The 15,270-nt window shown below is 41.0% G+C and overlaps 2 protein-coding genes across 5 annotated transcripts; both read left to right on the top strand.

The window, feature by feature from the left end:
- Positions 1 to 245: 245 nt before the first annotated feature.
- si:dkey-190g11.3 (uncharacterized protein LOC567059 homolog) lies at positions 246 to 5,815 on the top strand. 4 transcript variants are annotated; one of them, XM_042488792.1, is made up of 7 exons: positions 246 to 296; positions 2,587 to 2,775; positions 3,551 to 3,655; positions 3,832 to 3,972; positions 4,945 to 4,995; positions 5,126 to 5,268; positions 5,314 to 5,815. In XM_042488792.1, the coding sequence occupies exons 2-7, from the start codon at positions 2,608 to 2,610 to the stop codon at positions 5,432 to 5,434; spliced, it is 729 nt and encodes a 242-aa protein (XP_042344726.1). In that variant the 5' UTR covers positions 246 to 296; positions 2,587 to 2,607; the 3' UTR covers positions 5,435 to 5,815. The 4 variants fall into 4 exon arrangements, with proteins under 4 accessions (XP_042344726.1, XP_042344725.1, XP_042344729.1 ...); XM_042488791.1 differs by lacking the exon at positions 246 to 296 and adding an exon at positions 309 to 391; XM_042488793.1 differs by lacking the exon at positions 246 to 296 and adding an exon at positions 326 to 391 and having other exon boundaries at positions 2,602 to 2,775.
- Positions 5,816 to 7,285: 1,470 nt separating this feature from the next.
- plk2b (polo-like kinase 2b (Drosophila)) lies at positions 7,286 to 13,722 on the top strand. The gene is made up of 14 exons (XM_042488643.1): positions 7,286 to 7,485; positions 7,579 to 7,686; positions 7,809 to 7,925; positions 8,233 to 8,362; positions 8,573 to 8,756; positions 8,963 to 9,161; positions 9,279 to 9,426; positions 9,660 to 9,754; positions 10,049 to 10,178; positions 10,380 to 10,460; positions 11,408 to 11,567; positions 11,921 to 12,050; positions 12,209 to 12,319; positions 12,501 to 13,722. The coding sequence occupies exons 1-14, from the start codon at positions 7,300 to 7,302 to the stop codon at positions 12,690 to 12,692; spliced, it is 1,971 nt and encodes a 656-aa protein (XP_042344577.1). The 5' UTR covers positions 7,286 to 7,299; the 3' UTR covers positions 12,693 to 13,722.
- Positions 13,723 to 15,270: the final 1,548 nt, after the last annotated feature.

The following is a 15,270-nucleotide window of genomic DNA, read 5'->3' as shown; positions in this document are numbered from 1 at the left end:
GTTCGTTTCAAAAAGTTAAGTAACCAGCCTTAACTATCTCCCACTGCTCTTGAAGCTCAGCCTAATAGTCCACGCACCGTGCGCTAAGAAGCCAGTCAGACACAACAGGCATTACGTAAGTGTGGACTACAACTCATACTGGCTCTAGCTGCGAGGACTGTTGTATCTGGCAGTTAGCAGACATTTGATAGGGCGTGTATGAAGTTATTGGGCGGGCTGTGGCGCTGACTGACTGCACTTTGACTGGAGGATCTGTGCGTGCAGGCTGGTGAGTGCGCAGCAGAGGGGCGGGCCAGGTAAGGTCGTACAAACATTTCTGTCTCCACAGATTTCGACTGTTATAACTTCACAAATGTGTCAAAGCTGAACGCTACAAGTGCGAATCTTTCTCGTAAGTAGGTCAGGTCATTTGTTCGCTCACTTTTGGCTACTTTTGCACCGATTTCGTCGAGAATCCGAAATCATAAAAATATGTTGGAGTGTTTGCACGCTGCTTTGGGGTAATTCAGAGTCATGGCTCCTCCGCACCTGTTTTCCAGAATGCGAGCATTTACATTGAACTATCGTTAGTAGCCAAAACAGAGATACCACTTTAGTAACAGTGCATGGTTTTAGGATGGTAAACAAACTTTTCTAGAAGGTTTCTCCCTGAGAAAAGACCGCTGTGGCACCATCTGCTGTTGGAAAAGGTGCTCTGGTGATATTTTGCTAACAGCTCTAGGAGGTAATGTGAGGTAATGATTGGCAAAGAAACATTGGCAGATTCAAATAATTGTTGCTTTATAAGCACACTGACCTCTTGATACTGAGATGAGCCATGTCTGTTTACAAAGAGAGACTGTTTGGTTATTTTTGTCCAGAGCCACCTTACACTATATATATCCTGTATTTAACCAGCTAAAAGACTCAGTGAGATTTAAAATCTTTCCAAGACCTTAATGTTCTTAAATAACATTCAGCAGTTTGATACCACCAGATGACCAATGTTACAGTTATTTTGTTTAGCACAAAATCAACAGATTATAGTGTGTAATTATTTTTTTTAATCAACTGGATTTGAAGACCTTAAAACATATGTATTCCAACTTTGGATGATATGAAGAAAATCAGCTATCTTTACATTATATATTCAGACCACATACCTCGATACTGATGTTGCAATGATATTGTAGTGTTGACCATTGGTGCTTTTACAAAATATTTAAATTATGAAATTTTTGATAAATAATCATGAGTAATTTGGTTAAATGGGTAATAGCAAACAATAGAACAGATAGAAAAGTCCGTTAAGTTCAGAAAATTTCATCACTTTACAACATGTATGATATTACGGTGTCCAAAATCTATTACAATATACATTGTATTTCATATCACAATATGAATATAATATCAATATACTGCCCAGCCCTTACTCCAATAATTTATTCATTTAACTTTATTTCTCAAGAGCATAGACATTGGCAAAGATAGTTTTCAAATCGTGATGGTAATTGGTGGTTTCTTTACAAAAGTGTCAATACAAAAACTTTACAGTTTGTCTTGTATATTCATGGAACATTTTCGAAGTTGCCTGATTAATTGGTTTTGGCCAATATCGGTTTTTGGCTATTTGTTGGCTGGTAAGTAGCAAGAAAATGCAGAACAGAGGTGACAAGTGACTTAAGTTATTTAGAAACTGTGTCATTGTTACATTATTTCTTTACCGGAGAACTCAACTCTGACAAGTTTGTAAAATATGTAGCACAGCGTCACTACAACCTGACATTGTTCATGCTCCGAGGGGGGTGCGGGGTCATATTGTTTATCCCTACAGGAGTTTGGGACCTTTCCAGGCATGACTGTAATGGTTAAATTGGGTATCTTGAGCCAAAACATTAACATTAAGCCTAACCAAGTGTTTTTTTTGTGCATAAGCATAATCATATGTTAACCCCAGCATAGTTACAACATAAAATTGAAAATTGAAAGGTAAAGTTTTAACATATCACATTTTTTTTTAAATATAAAAAGTTATAGTACAGTGGCTTGCCAACTCAGTAGTCCTCATTCTGAAACCCACCTCCTAAGCTCTGGTTGGTTGACTGTTTCTTCAGAAGGAACCATCAATGAGCACAAAACAGTTATACAATAACGCAAACATAAATGATCTCCATCAAAAATGTTTGTTTCATGCCTTCTGTTAAAAAAAAGACAGAATATTTGATGATACAGTATATCCTTCTCTCTTTATTTGATAGGATGGCAGCTTCAGAGTTAAAGGGAGAGAGAGAGAGAGTGGATGATGATGCTGCAAAGGGCCTCAGGTCAGAATCAAATTCGCGGCTGCTGCAGCGAGGACATAGCCTTTGTACGTGGGGCGCCCGCTTTATAGGGAGAGCTAGTGGGCTCCCCTTGATCATATATCTTTAACCTAAATACAGCAATCACTTTTAAAATCATTAAATATCAACATCAATTGTGACCTCAATAATCTAGTATCAGCTGAGCTGAAGAATATTATAGCCTGGAGTTCTTCAGAAATATTTCCTTATAGTAACATTTTATGCAAGATGCAGTCATTTCTTCCCTCATTCACTGTATTTGTAGCCTTACTGGAGACAGTTTACAATGGAGGACTCCATTGAGGTGATTCTGCAAGACTATGGCAAGGTCCGTCCTACCAACAAGCCCCATCCCGTCCTGTCAGCCTGCTTAGGCACTCTGCTCACAGGCCTGTATGGACTATGGAGCCTGTTTGCTCTGCCGGGATTTCGCAAAATCCCATTCAACCTCAAGGTGCTTAAGATTTCCTTTTCTGTTTGTACCTGCTTGCTTTGCCTTCTTTGCATCCTTTTACATAGCAAATGCTGCATGTTTGTGTGAAATCTATAGAAGCCAACAGTACATAACTTGCACAATAACAATAATTTGCTTATTTTGGAGCGCAGTGCTCCGCTTGCAAGAGGAAAATGGTAAATCGATAACCACTATTATGTTTTATAGAGAGCTGCAGAACTTTCTACAGTTTGTCAGCCTGAAGTGCATTGTTGTAACATAATGGATCGTGTACTATTTCTGTTCAGTCGGTACAAGATGAACAGGAAAACATGATGATCAGGAGCAGATTGTCAGTTAGGTAATGCTGAAGCCCTTTTTGTTGCATGGAGAATCTTAATTTTGTTCTGACATTTAACACAGAATAAGACATTTTGATGCTAATACTAATTACACAAAAATATGATCAAAATGTAATTGCTTTTGCATGTATGTTTATTTTATCTCTGACTTGTGTTTTTTGGATAAATTACATGATGATTTGTTTATTCTGCTAACTACTGTATATGTTAAAGCCAGTACATCTCAGCTAGAGACGAGAGAGAGAGGCAGAATGTGAAACAGTTTCGTTGTGAGTGGGAGATCAGATTCATGGTTGTACTTTAAATGACATTTAATTTTATTTTAGGTTGTAATTTTTCTTATCTTGCTTATCTGCTGTAGGACTTTAAGACAGATTCAAATCACTCGCATGGTGACTTGCATGGACTTACTTTATGTTTGCACTGTGGTCCAGGTTCCTTACTTGCCCTCTAGCAAAGTTCAGACACTGAACATTATGCAGCTGCTTGAGGGAAGATCGGGTCGCTTAGCAGATCTGGGATCAGGAGATGGGAGACTGGTAAGTGGATTGCAATTGTTCAAAAACATGTATGCGTATGTAGCCAAAAACGAGTGCAAATCTGTCACTGACTCTGTGTTTCATCATTCAAATTGAAATCTGAGTGTGTCGTGTGTGCTTGTGTGTTCTGTCCGGTACTGTAGTTGTATTTTAAATCATCGGATTTATTTTTCCAGGTGTTTGCAGCCTCTTCTGCTGGCTTCCAGTGCACAGGGTTTGAGATTAACTCCATTTTGGTGGCCTATGCCCGGAGCAAGGCCCGCTGGAATGGAGTGCCCTCCAGCCAGGCAACCTTTGTTAAAAAAGATTTCTGGAAGGTAAGATCTTAAAGGAATACTTCACACTCAAATGACCATATCTATGTCATTATTATTCATCCCATCCCCATCCCATTACGTTGAGTTCCCAAAGAAACAGGTTTTTTTTCTCACATGCCACCACGGCGAACGAAGAAACCAAAAACTCAAAAAAGAATTTGATGAATTTAAGTAAAACTGTGCATGTTTAACAACAGTAAAACTATATTAAAGCATCCATTTACAAACTCTCACACAACTCATGCAGCGTGATTCAAGTATCACTTATCCAGTAGCATGCTCAGTACTTCCAAAACAGAAAACCCTCTCTGATGGGGAACTGAATTGAAAAGTGAAACCTATCTATGCTTTCTTTAGTGCCAGACTCGTAAAACATAATTTTACCTTGCTGATCACAGGAGCAGCTGGTCTACCGCTGCCTCAATCTGTAATTTGTTTGTGTTATTGTGTGACTTTAGTGAATCCGAACAACCCCTTTAAAACACCAAAGCAACACAATAACACAAGCAAACTATATTGTTTGTGGCAGTGGTAGACCAGCTGCTCACGTGTTCTGAGGGGTTAAGTTACTGTTTTTGTCAGTGGAGTCTGCCTTTGAAGAGAACATAGATAAAGTTCACTTATAGTTCAGTTCCCGGTCATAACAGCTGCCAGTTTAGGAAGTACTAGGCATGAAACTGAATAGATGAGTTTACACTACATGAGTTGTGTGAGAGTAAACAGATGTTTTGATCTAGTTTTGCTGTTGTTATACAGGGACCCCTAAAACTTCAATTCATCAAGCATTATCTTAGTTTTTGGATTCTTTGTTTACTGGAGGCTTGTAAGAAAAATAAAGTTGTCTTTACGCATTTAACGTGGCGTGGGCTGAGTAATTGATATGCAAATTGTCATCTGGGCGGTGGAATGTCCCTTCAATAAAAATATTTTCCTGAAGTTGCTTTGTGACCATTTTTGTGTCTCCTTTCATAGACTGATTTATCTACCTACAACAATGTGACAGCTTTCCTTGCTCCAGGAGTGGTGAGTTTTACACCTATCGCGAATTATTTCTTTCCCTTCCCATAGATATTTTGATACTGTTTAAGTCAAATAGCATTCATAGCATTTGATTACTAAGTTACCGATTTAATCTTTTCTGATTGGTTTGAAGATGGCAGCCTTGGGCGAGAAACTATTGAAAGAGCTTCCTGAGGATGCATGTGTCATCACTAGTCGTTTTCCTTTCCCCAACTGGCCACAACAATCATGTGTCGGCTCCGGTCTCGATCAGACTTTTGGATATGACATCAGCACTGTACGTGCACACCTGAGAAAAGAACTGAGAGCATTTGTGTGTTAAGTCTCAGACTGTGACTTAGCACAAAACAAAATAGTTTTCTTGCTCTGTCACTCAGCACTAAACCCTCCAGACAACTCTCTGTTTTCTTTGACCAGAAGTGAACAGAAATGTGATATTTAAAGGAGTGCTGGACAAAGAAAACACATTTTGAGCAGGTTATAAAAAACACTAAGAGAAATAAATTTGTGATACTTGTCAGTTATGATCACTGATCAGGAAGGATCCTTCTGAAAGATGTCTTTGAACATTGCCAGGATGAGAGGGACTGTGACTAAGCAACATGTCAGGGTTATTTTGACATCATGTATTCCCTGCAGTATTTGTTCCATCTTTGCACAGCCAGAACAGGCTGAGCTTTTGCCATCTTGCAGGCAATCTTGATATAAATACCACTGTGCATGTCTATCTGGAATATGGCCATAGATCTTTTTCTAAGAACTCCTTCACTACGAATAATTTTACATTCACATCAACACAATAAACCTACTTAGTAGCTTGCAACAGGATGTCAATAAATGTGTGTGTTGTTCAGTTGTTTGTTCCGCTTTGCTTTTGTGTGAAAAAATTCAAATGTTGTTTTTACTTGTGTTTAATCAAGAAGTTAAAAACACTTCAGCTCAAGGCCATTTTGAGATTTAACCACAGGGTCTCCTGGCTGCCACTGAGTGTAAGCACAAAGACGTTTTATTTCTTGCAAGGTGCAGAATAATTATCTGTGTCACGTGAGCCTTGTGAGTCGTACAGAATTAGTGGCAAAATAGACACTTGAGTCTGAGGGCCATGGTTATATGCATTACCCTCTGTTTATTTCGTAGCAGTAAAGCAAGAGAACTAAATGTGCCAATGAAAAAGCGATTAGTTTTTGATTCACATTTGAAACAACTGCAGTTGACGAAAGTGCTTAACAGTCAGAAAATGCAAAACAGATAAATACAGATACAAACGACAATAAGAACATAGGAGAGAATAAACATAATAGAGCACATTGCAGCACAGCAAAGTGTGAGGCACAACAAAAGATTAAATAAATGTAAGTTGTCATATTCAAATTAACAGTATGCCAGAGTAAAGAAGTGGGTTCTTAGCAGCGACTTAAAAGTTACTATTGCTGGAGCATTTTGGGTAAGCTGTTTCAGAGTTTAGGAGCAGCCACTGCAAGGGCTCGGTAGTCGCTGGTTTAGTTTGTAGTTCTGGGAACATCCAGGAGCATCTGGTCAGTCAACCTTAGTGCTCTTATGAAGATACAGTAAGTCCTGTAGATATACAGCCTTTCCACTCACTGTTCACACTCCACTGAACAGTCTAGTAAAGTCTCATACATCAGGGTCCAGTTGAAATACAGTATACCATTGTCTTTGGTAAACATAGTTTCAAAGGCAGAAATGTCTACTACCTGCACTTTATCTTAATTGTGGTCTATCTAAAATCTCCACCTGAGGGTGCTAGTGCTCCAAACTGGGATTGGTGCAAAAACACAAGAAGAGCAGAGCCTGGACAGAATACAGATAATGTTTATCCTCTGCATGGTGGATAATTTGTCCACCAAATGCATTATTCTTACAGCGCTTTGAATTAAATTTTGCACCAACAGGTCCATTAACCTTCCCGGATTCTATGAACAAAATGTTTAAATTACAGAGCTTGTGTGTGTGTGTGTGTGTGTGTGTGTGTGTGTGTGTGTGTGTGTGTGTGTGTTGTGGGTGGCGGCTTGTGATGCAAATATTCTCATGAATCTATACAAATTATCACATAATAGAATCCACAGGGTGTTTTATGCCCTTTGATTTCATGTCAGTACCATCATCAACACAAATGTAGCCTACATGCAAGGTAATCGATACCAGGCAGACCTAATGCTCTCGTTTCACACCGTGACGTCAGAGGGAGGGCGGCAGACAGCGGGGTGGGGTGGGTGCCAGGGTATAAATACTCAGAGACGGACTCTCCGGACTGCATTCTGAGTGCGGGAAGATCAGCCTTCTCTCATGGAAGTACAGAGAAACATCAGCCCCCAACAGACGAACAGCAGCAGCATGTGCGAGTCGACTCAGAGGTCGAGCGAACCTCGCCGAAAGAGGATGGATGAGCGCAGTGCGCCATCGGAGATGGCCAGGATAATCACTGACCCCATCACGGGGAAGTGCTACTGCCGTGGAAAAGTTTTGGGAAAGGTAGCGCACGCGTTCAATCTGTAGCCGACCTTTTTGGATCTACCGAGTTACCCGGAAGACGCAGCATGTTAACGGTGTTTTTCCTCTTTCCAGGGAGGGTTTGCTAAATGCTACGAGATGACCGACCTCTCCACCAGCAAAGTTTACGCAGCCAAAATCATCCCGCATGCACGCGTCTCCAAACCTCACCAACGGGAGAAGGTAAGCGCGCGAGCGGTTCCGGCGCCTGTGCGTGTTTGGACAGCATGTATATCTATATAAAACACTAATTAGTGAGTAATATTGAGTTTCACTCGTCACCATTTTGCCTCTTCCCCTGCTAGATTGACAGAGAAATTGAGCTGCACCGAGCGCTGCACCACAAACACATTGTGCACTTTTATCACCATTTTGAGGACAAGGAGAACATCTACATCCTGTTGGAATACTGCAGCAGAAAAGTAAGTGCTGTTTATCAGATAGTTCAGTCTCCAACCAATGTGCTTTTTCTCAGCCTCTGCTGTGTCTTAAATTTCAATAACACCTGCATTGCACCCAAAGTCAATGAGGCAGTACAGAGGAGGTCTGCACCCTCTACAAAATACCTCTAATGTTTAAATTAATTGTATGAGACAGACAATCTGTATAACTCCCTACAATTTCACAGTTTGAATATATAACCATTAATAAAGTATGAGAAAAATGTGTTTCCATAGATTAATCATACTTCAGAAACAGCTCTATAATAATTTCTCTGTCCTTTTACAGTCGTTAGCCCATATCCTGAAGGCTCGAAAAGTGCTCACCGAGCCAGAGGTGCGATATTACCTAAGACAGATTGTGTCTGGATTGAAGTACCTGCATGAACAAGAGATCCTTCACAGAGACCTGAAACTCGGTAAGGAATCTATACACAGCGGTGACACACTAAAGTACTAGTGAGACACTTGGTGCACCATTTTAAAAGATGCACTCTGCACAAACCCACTTCTTCCTTTGATTATTCTGCAATCACATTCACCAGAGATGGAGATCTGTGCACTGTTTAGCCTTTGATGCTGGGTTCAATGTCAAGTGCTCATCATCTTATTCCCTCTCTTCCCTACAGGTAACTTCTTTGTGAGTGATTCGATGGAGCTGAAGGTCGGGGACTTTGGTCTGGCTGCCAAGTTGGAGCCAGCGGGAAACAGGAGGAAGACGATCTGTGGAACTCCAAACTACCTGTCCCCTGAGGTGCTCAACAAGCAGGGCCACGGCTGTGAATCAGACATCTGGGCCCTGGGCTGTGTAATGTGAGTAGGCAAACTGTTAATTCACCATTAGATACTTAAAAGGTTTAGTAATGATCAAAATATTATTGAGAGATTAATGATAGATAATCAGCTTAAAAAGACACATTAGCATCATATTTCATGCTTGTGTAATCCTGATTTACCTACAGTAAAGTGTTTTTTTAGTGATGGCAATCATCTCACATTTGCCCTCCATCCCACTCCAGGTACACCATGCTGTTGGGGAGGCCCCCATTTGAAACCACCAACCTAAAAGAGACATACAGGTGTATTAGAGAGGCGCGTTACTCCCTGCCCTCCTCGCTGTCGCCACAGGCTAAGCAGCTAATCACCAGCCTGCTCGCCAAGATCCCAGAGGACAGACCTAACCTGGACCACATTCTAAGGCATGACTTCATCACACAGGTGAGACACCGTTTTCACCCTTCCTGTCTGACTGTCTCGCTGAATGTCACACTGTAGGAGTATGACAATGACCCTCTTCCCATGAGCCGCACACTGACCCACTTTCGTTCTCCGCAGGGCTTCAATCCAGAGCGTCTGCCGGCTAGCTGTTGCCATTCAGCACCAGATTTCCACGTCTCCAGTCCCGCCAAGAGCTTCTTCAAGAAAGCTGCCGCGGCGCTCTTTGGTGGGAAGAGAGACAAGGTTAAATACTATGAAACTCTGAGTGAGTATTACACAAACTGCTGAGTGCTCACGCACCACTTAAAACACCACTTAAAACACCTGGCAGTTAGTTTTCACTCTGTAAAATTGTTGTTTCTCCAAGAGACACCATTACATCTAGTTTATAAGACGATTGCAACGTGTCACATTTTATCCCATACTGCTTGATGTCTCTGCTGCTGGTTAAAAGGTCATGCTCTGATTTTGTGTTTGTGCTTTCGTTGCCTTTGATAGATAAGTTAACCAAAGAGGAAGAGGAGATCTACAAAATGCAGCATGACCTGGAGAGAACTGTCATCAGCCAGCAACAGAGCAAAAAGATTTCCGAGGTAAGAGATCATTCATTCAACACCGAACAGGGATTTACAAAAGTGTGGGTGCATTATTCATAAAGCCATTAACTAAACAGGCAGATTTGAGATGTGTTGAGGAGAGTCCTATGAGTCACTCTGATGCTGTGCTAAAAGTTTATAGCAAACACAGTTTCCGAACAAGCAAAAGCACTTATCATCAACCTTTAAGCCAACCACTTCGCATCTGTGGGTGACTGCTTAGTCATAGTAGGAGGAGATGATCCAAACTCACAGATTCTAACCTCTTTCGTCACTGATTCTCACCTTCAGACTGGAAGTGCACTTCCGCCATCTGCCGAGAGCCCCGTTGCCCTGGCAACGGAAAGCCAGTCGACGACACGAGATACCATCCGTCTGATCGTCAGAGGGAGTCTGGGGAGCTGCAGCAGCAGCAGTGAATGTAAGTTCACTAGCCACATTTCTCACATACACAGACATATAGATATGATGTAACACTATTTTAATGTGTAATTTGCACACAGAAAAACTGGATACGTGCATCAGTGATAGAGCGATGTGATGCATCAGCTAGAGTGCATTAAAGTAATTTCTTGTACTGTACATCATGCTAAATGACCCCCTGTTGTTATTGTCCATAAAGGTCTAGAAGACAGTACGACAGGGAGCGTAGCTGAGACTGTTGCAAGCGTGTTGAGGGGATGTCTGGAGAATATGCCTCAAGGTGAGTTGATATGTTGAAATGATTTGCAAAGGGAAAAACCTTTTACATGTTGGCTAATTATTGATCAGATGATTCCACACTGATAGTTTTTGTGATACGGCAAAAGGTCATTATGTGTATTCATAAATGCAGGGCTGTGTATTGGCAGGAATCTGACAATATTATACGTATCATGATACAGAGGTTATGATTGAAAATAGTGATATCAGTGCTTAACCATTAATTAATAACCAAGACCATTTTAAAATTAGTAACTCATGTCGGTCTATAGGTTAATTTGCTACTCTTCAGTGTAATCAGCAGTTATTACCAGTGACGCCGTCCTGACTTAACAGTGATGCTGTGGAAATATGATGCCCATCCTCCAGTCTACCCAAGTTGCACCGGTTCAATATTGAGCAACAACAGGCACTTTAGCATTGTTAGTTAAGTTATCACTGTTAGCTTTGTTAGCACCATTAGAAGTGTCAGCACAGTTAGTGGTGCTAACATAGTTCACAGTACTTAAGGGGAACGCTAAAGGCTGAAAACAAAGCCTCTTACTCACTGGGTGACCTAAGGGGAGACTGTATGATGACCACTATGTTTTCACGTTTTTGATCACCAGCTGTAATTTTGTATCACTGCTAGCTAGGTTGGGCAGTGGGCACAGCTAACATAAATAAAAAAATTAAGGGCAAGACATTTACAACACCAAACATTTAAAATTCACCTCCTCTAAATTGAGAGTGTTTTAAAATGCAGCACCTAAGCTCAACAAGTCAACTGGACTGAAAAGAAAGCCCTATTGTGTCAGTTTTTTCCTGGAGGAAATTTTGGAGTTTAGTTTATGTCTCAGGTGCTTTGCCAAAGTCAAGGATTGTTTGAGATTGCACTGTCAAGGTTGTTCTTCAAGTCTCACTTGTGATTGTACTCTAATCCTCTTCGTCTGTGTTCTCACCCTGCAGCCAACGACATTCCTCAGGGTTCAAACTGCTGCAATCTTCAATGGGTGACTAAATGGGTGGACTACTCTAACAAGTATGGCTTTGGCTACCAATTGTCTGATCACACCGTGGGAGTTCTCTTCAACAACGGCACTCACATGAGCCTCCTGCCAGACAGAAAGTATGCACCTTTTTATGCTTTCGCAACACTCCGCCTTCAATTTGACAGTTATTAGTCACTGCACATAATGGAGATGGCTTGTTTGAGCATGCTGTAGTACATTGAGCTATTTTGAAGAACCTGTTAGTGGTTTGACACATGAACCAAATTGAAGGGATGGCTTGGCTTGTTAAATCTGAACACATTACCTTGTTTTTGCCAGAAAGTGAAGAAAATTATGTATATTTCAGACTCTATTTCAACCACTAACACCTTAATTGTCAAGAATACCACCAGATTTTGAATGTCAAGCAAATCCATTTATTTTTGGTCCATTTATGGATGCATAACTCTGTTAATCGCCTTCTCTCCAGGACCATCCATTACTATGCAGAGTTGGGCCAGCACTCTGTTTTTCCCACTTGCGAGGTACCTGAACACTTTGTTGGCCAGGTCACTGTCCTCAAGTACTTTTCCCACTACATGGAGGAGAACCTCATGGATGTAAGTAAATCTCTCTATTCCCCCACACCTCTTTCTGTAATCTATATCTCTCTTGATATTATGTGTCTTTTGTTTTTCCACCCCCTGAAGCATTAGAAATGCTATCTTTCATGTTGCAACCTGTCTAATCCTTCTGTGTTGCTCTTCTGCTTTCTCAGGGCGGGGACCTGGGTAGTATGACCGATGCACACATGCCCAGACTCTACCTTCTGCAGTGGCTCAAGTCCGACCGCGCCCTCATGATGCTCTTCAATGACGGCACTTTCCAGGTAAACACACGGGAAACACAGCCGTTGCTGGGCATGCTTAGAGGAGTTTAGGTGCAAAGCAACAGTGTTCAGATCAACAGAGAAGAATTTGACTAGAAATCACATAAGAAACAGATAACTTGCAATTGTCTTTTCCAGCATTTGATAAAAAATAAACTCATTTGTATTTTTATCTCCAAAGATCAACTTTTACCACGACCACACAAAAATTATCCTGTGCTGCCAGAGGGATGAGTACATACTGACATACATCAACGAGGACCGCGTCTCCAAAACCTTCAAACTCAGCTCCCTGCTGACATCCGGATGCCCCACTGACTTGCGCGAACGCATGGTGTACTCCCTTAACATGCTTCTTCAGAGATGCAGCTAAACCTAAAAACCTTCATCATGTGTCATGGGTGGCGTTACACAGACAAATCTTGCATTGTGCTGCCGCATCAGTGCTACAGCAGCGCCAGGATTCATGAGGAATCTGTCTGGAAAGGACGAGTTTGAGGGTGGACCTGTGAAATTACATTCCCTCACTGTTGCACCTTCATGACTCAGCAGAGGTGCAGGTGAAAAAATAATACAGACAGACTCTGTGGCTGAGGAGAATGAAATGTAGCACAATGACAGAGGATGGTAAAGGGCTGATTTGTATGTTGATTGTTGGAAGGAGAGGAAAGACTGTTGGAGCGAGTATGTTGGTACGAATGTGAACCCCAGATGTTTTGGGGAAAAAAGGAATGTTTGGGAAGTAGAGACCAATGCTGGGCTGGCACCAGCTTAAATGTGTACAGTGTAGTTGATGTAGTTTTATAGAGGCAATCCATAAACTGATGCTCTGAATGTAAACAGAGCTTGACTGTGGAACATTGTAAATTATGTACAGTGTCTGTCGCAGCCGACTCATCAATGCAGAGAAATGATTTGTGGACGTGTTTGAATGCTACAGAGTTCGGCTGTTTGTATGTGTGAGTGAGTGGGAGACGTGTAACATCACACTTAATTTTAAAACTGTGATTTGTTCTCTTTAATGTCGGATGGACTCAGCACTTTGAGCTGGGAATCAGATGGGGAGGAAAGAGGAGGAGAGAATTGCATTAAAAAAACAATACTAGGGGACTTTTAAGGATCCCTTAAGAGCCATTATCACTATGGTTGAAAATGTCCTAAATAACTTATTGTGTAAAAAAAAAGTGCAGTATTTATTTATTTAATAATAAAGAGGATTTTCTAAAAAAAATTAAAACAAATCTCCTGAGTACTTGTCCTTCTCTTGAGTGTTTATACCCACTTTTATTTCCAGACACACAATTTTGTCTCATTCTGCCTGAAGATGTTATTAAATGTTCACTGCTATTAGGCTTCCTAAGTCTGCCCTCAAAATATATGCCTGAATTTAAAGGGATAATTTGCCCACAAGATGACCATTTGTAAATAAATTAGTCATGCTGTTTTAACTTGAAGTCGTGAAGAAAACTTTGTTTGTTTTTTTTTTTTACATGCCTCCATGGAAAAAAAAATATTGATGTATTGATGACCAGGGACCAACAGCAAAACTTTTATGTCAGTTATTACATTATAATCCAAGTCTTATTCAGTAGTATGCTCAGTACTTCCCAAACACATACATATTTGCTAAAACACGTAAGTATTGGAGGGTTGCTTTAAAGACAGTCAGATAAGTTTAATTTTTAGTTCAGTTTTAAATAGCAAGGTTTTAGGAAAAAAATGGGAACTACAGAACATACGGTGTTTCCCACATAATTAGGGTTTATGAAGCAGATGTGTTTTTTTTTGTTCCTTGCCTGTGTGTCCCTTTTTATCAGTCTGTGTCCCCTCTATAAATGCAAAGGCTTTTGCAGGTCTGTGAATGTAACGTAGGTGGAACTCTTTATTTTTTTTTACCCTCAGCAGCAATTTGTAGAGTTTTGAGTCAGAGGGTGGATCAGTGGATCAGAGCTGGGCTGACCAGATCAATAGATTAGGGGAGCAGCTGATTTTAAGTGAAAACAAACTTTTAGACCCAGCTCATTTTACAGTTAAGCTTTACTTTCAGTGCGGTTGACATCTGCTGCTTCCCTTGTGCCCGGAAGTACACTCTGTGCTGCGAGAGTGGGCATTAATGAATAATCAAAAATCACAATGTGGTGGCAGATGTTTAAATCATGGTGGGCCACTGCACATAACATGAATCTGTGGAAAACCCTGGACTACAGTTTGATACAGTTTTGCTGTTTTTAATTGTGCCCCCTGATACATCAATAAATAAATGTTTTCTCACATGCCTCCACAGAAAACAGCACACAAAGTTTTCTACACAAATTAAGGTAGCACAGCATGACTAAGTTATTTACAAATGGTCACTTTGTGGGTGAGGTCTTCCTTTAAGTGTTTTTTAAATGCATTTAAACAAACCTAAAAATCAACTGTGCACTTCCTTTATGTGCAATAAGCATATCTTGAGTTTATGTGCTAGATGGTGTGTTGAGATAAGACTGCACTCCTATCTGTGCTCTGGTCCAAGTCAAAGCAGCTATTTTATCTATAAACTTCCACAGGAAATGGGCACACGCAGAGATGGATACTCGATAGAGGGCATGTTTACAGTGAAGTTGTTTGTACTCTGGCTCATGGCTTGGTCTTTGCTGAGTTTTTCTTCCGCAATGATAAATAGAGGAGGATGGCTGAGACTGTTCAATGTGGCTGACTTTGTCTCACACAGGGCACGCGTTACTTCGCATACAAACGAGGGCACTGCGCGACAGATAGGCCAGCTGGGTGGTTTGGAAATACAGAAGAAAAGACGGCCAAACAGTAATATGCGCCCAGGAGGAGAGTCTTATAAAATGACAGCCTGTGTCGTACTGTGTCAGCGATTGCATCAGAGCTCTTGAGGCTATAGTCATTCTTAGACATCCTTTCACATTCACTGACTGTAACCATGGAAACAGGCAACCACT

The sequence above is a fragment of the Plectropomus leopardus genome, chromosome 6, assembly GCF_008729295.1.
Source record: "Plectropomus leopardus isolate mb chromosome 6, YSFRI_Pleo_2.0, whole genome shotgun sequence".
Classification (NCBI taxonomy): Eukaryota; Metazoa; Chordata; class Actinopteri; order Perciformes; family Serranidae; genus Plectropomus; species Plectropomus leopardus.
Note: the sequence above shows the minus strand (reverse complement) of the source record. Positions and strands in the feature narration are given on the sequence as shown.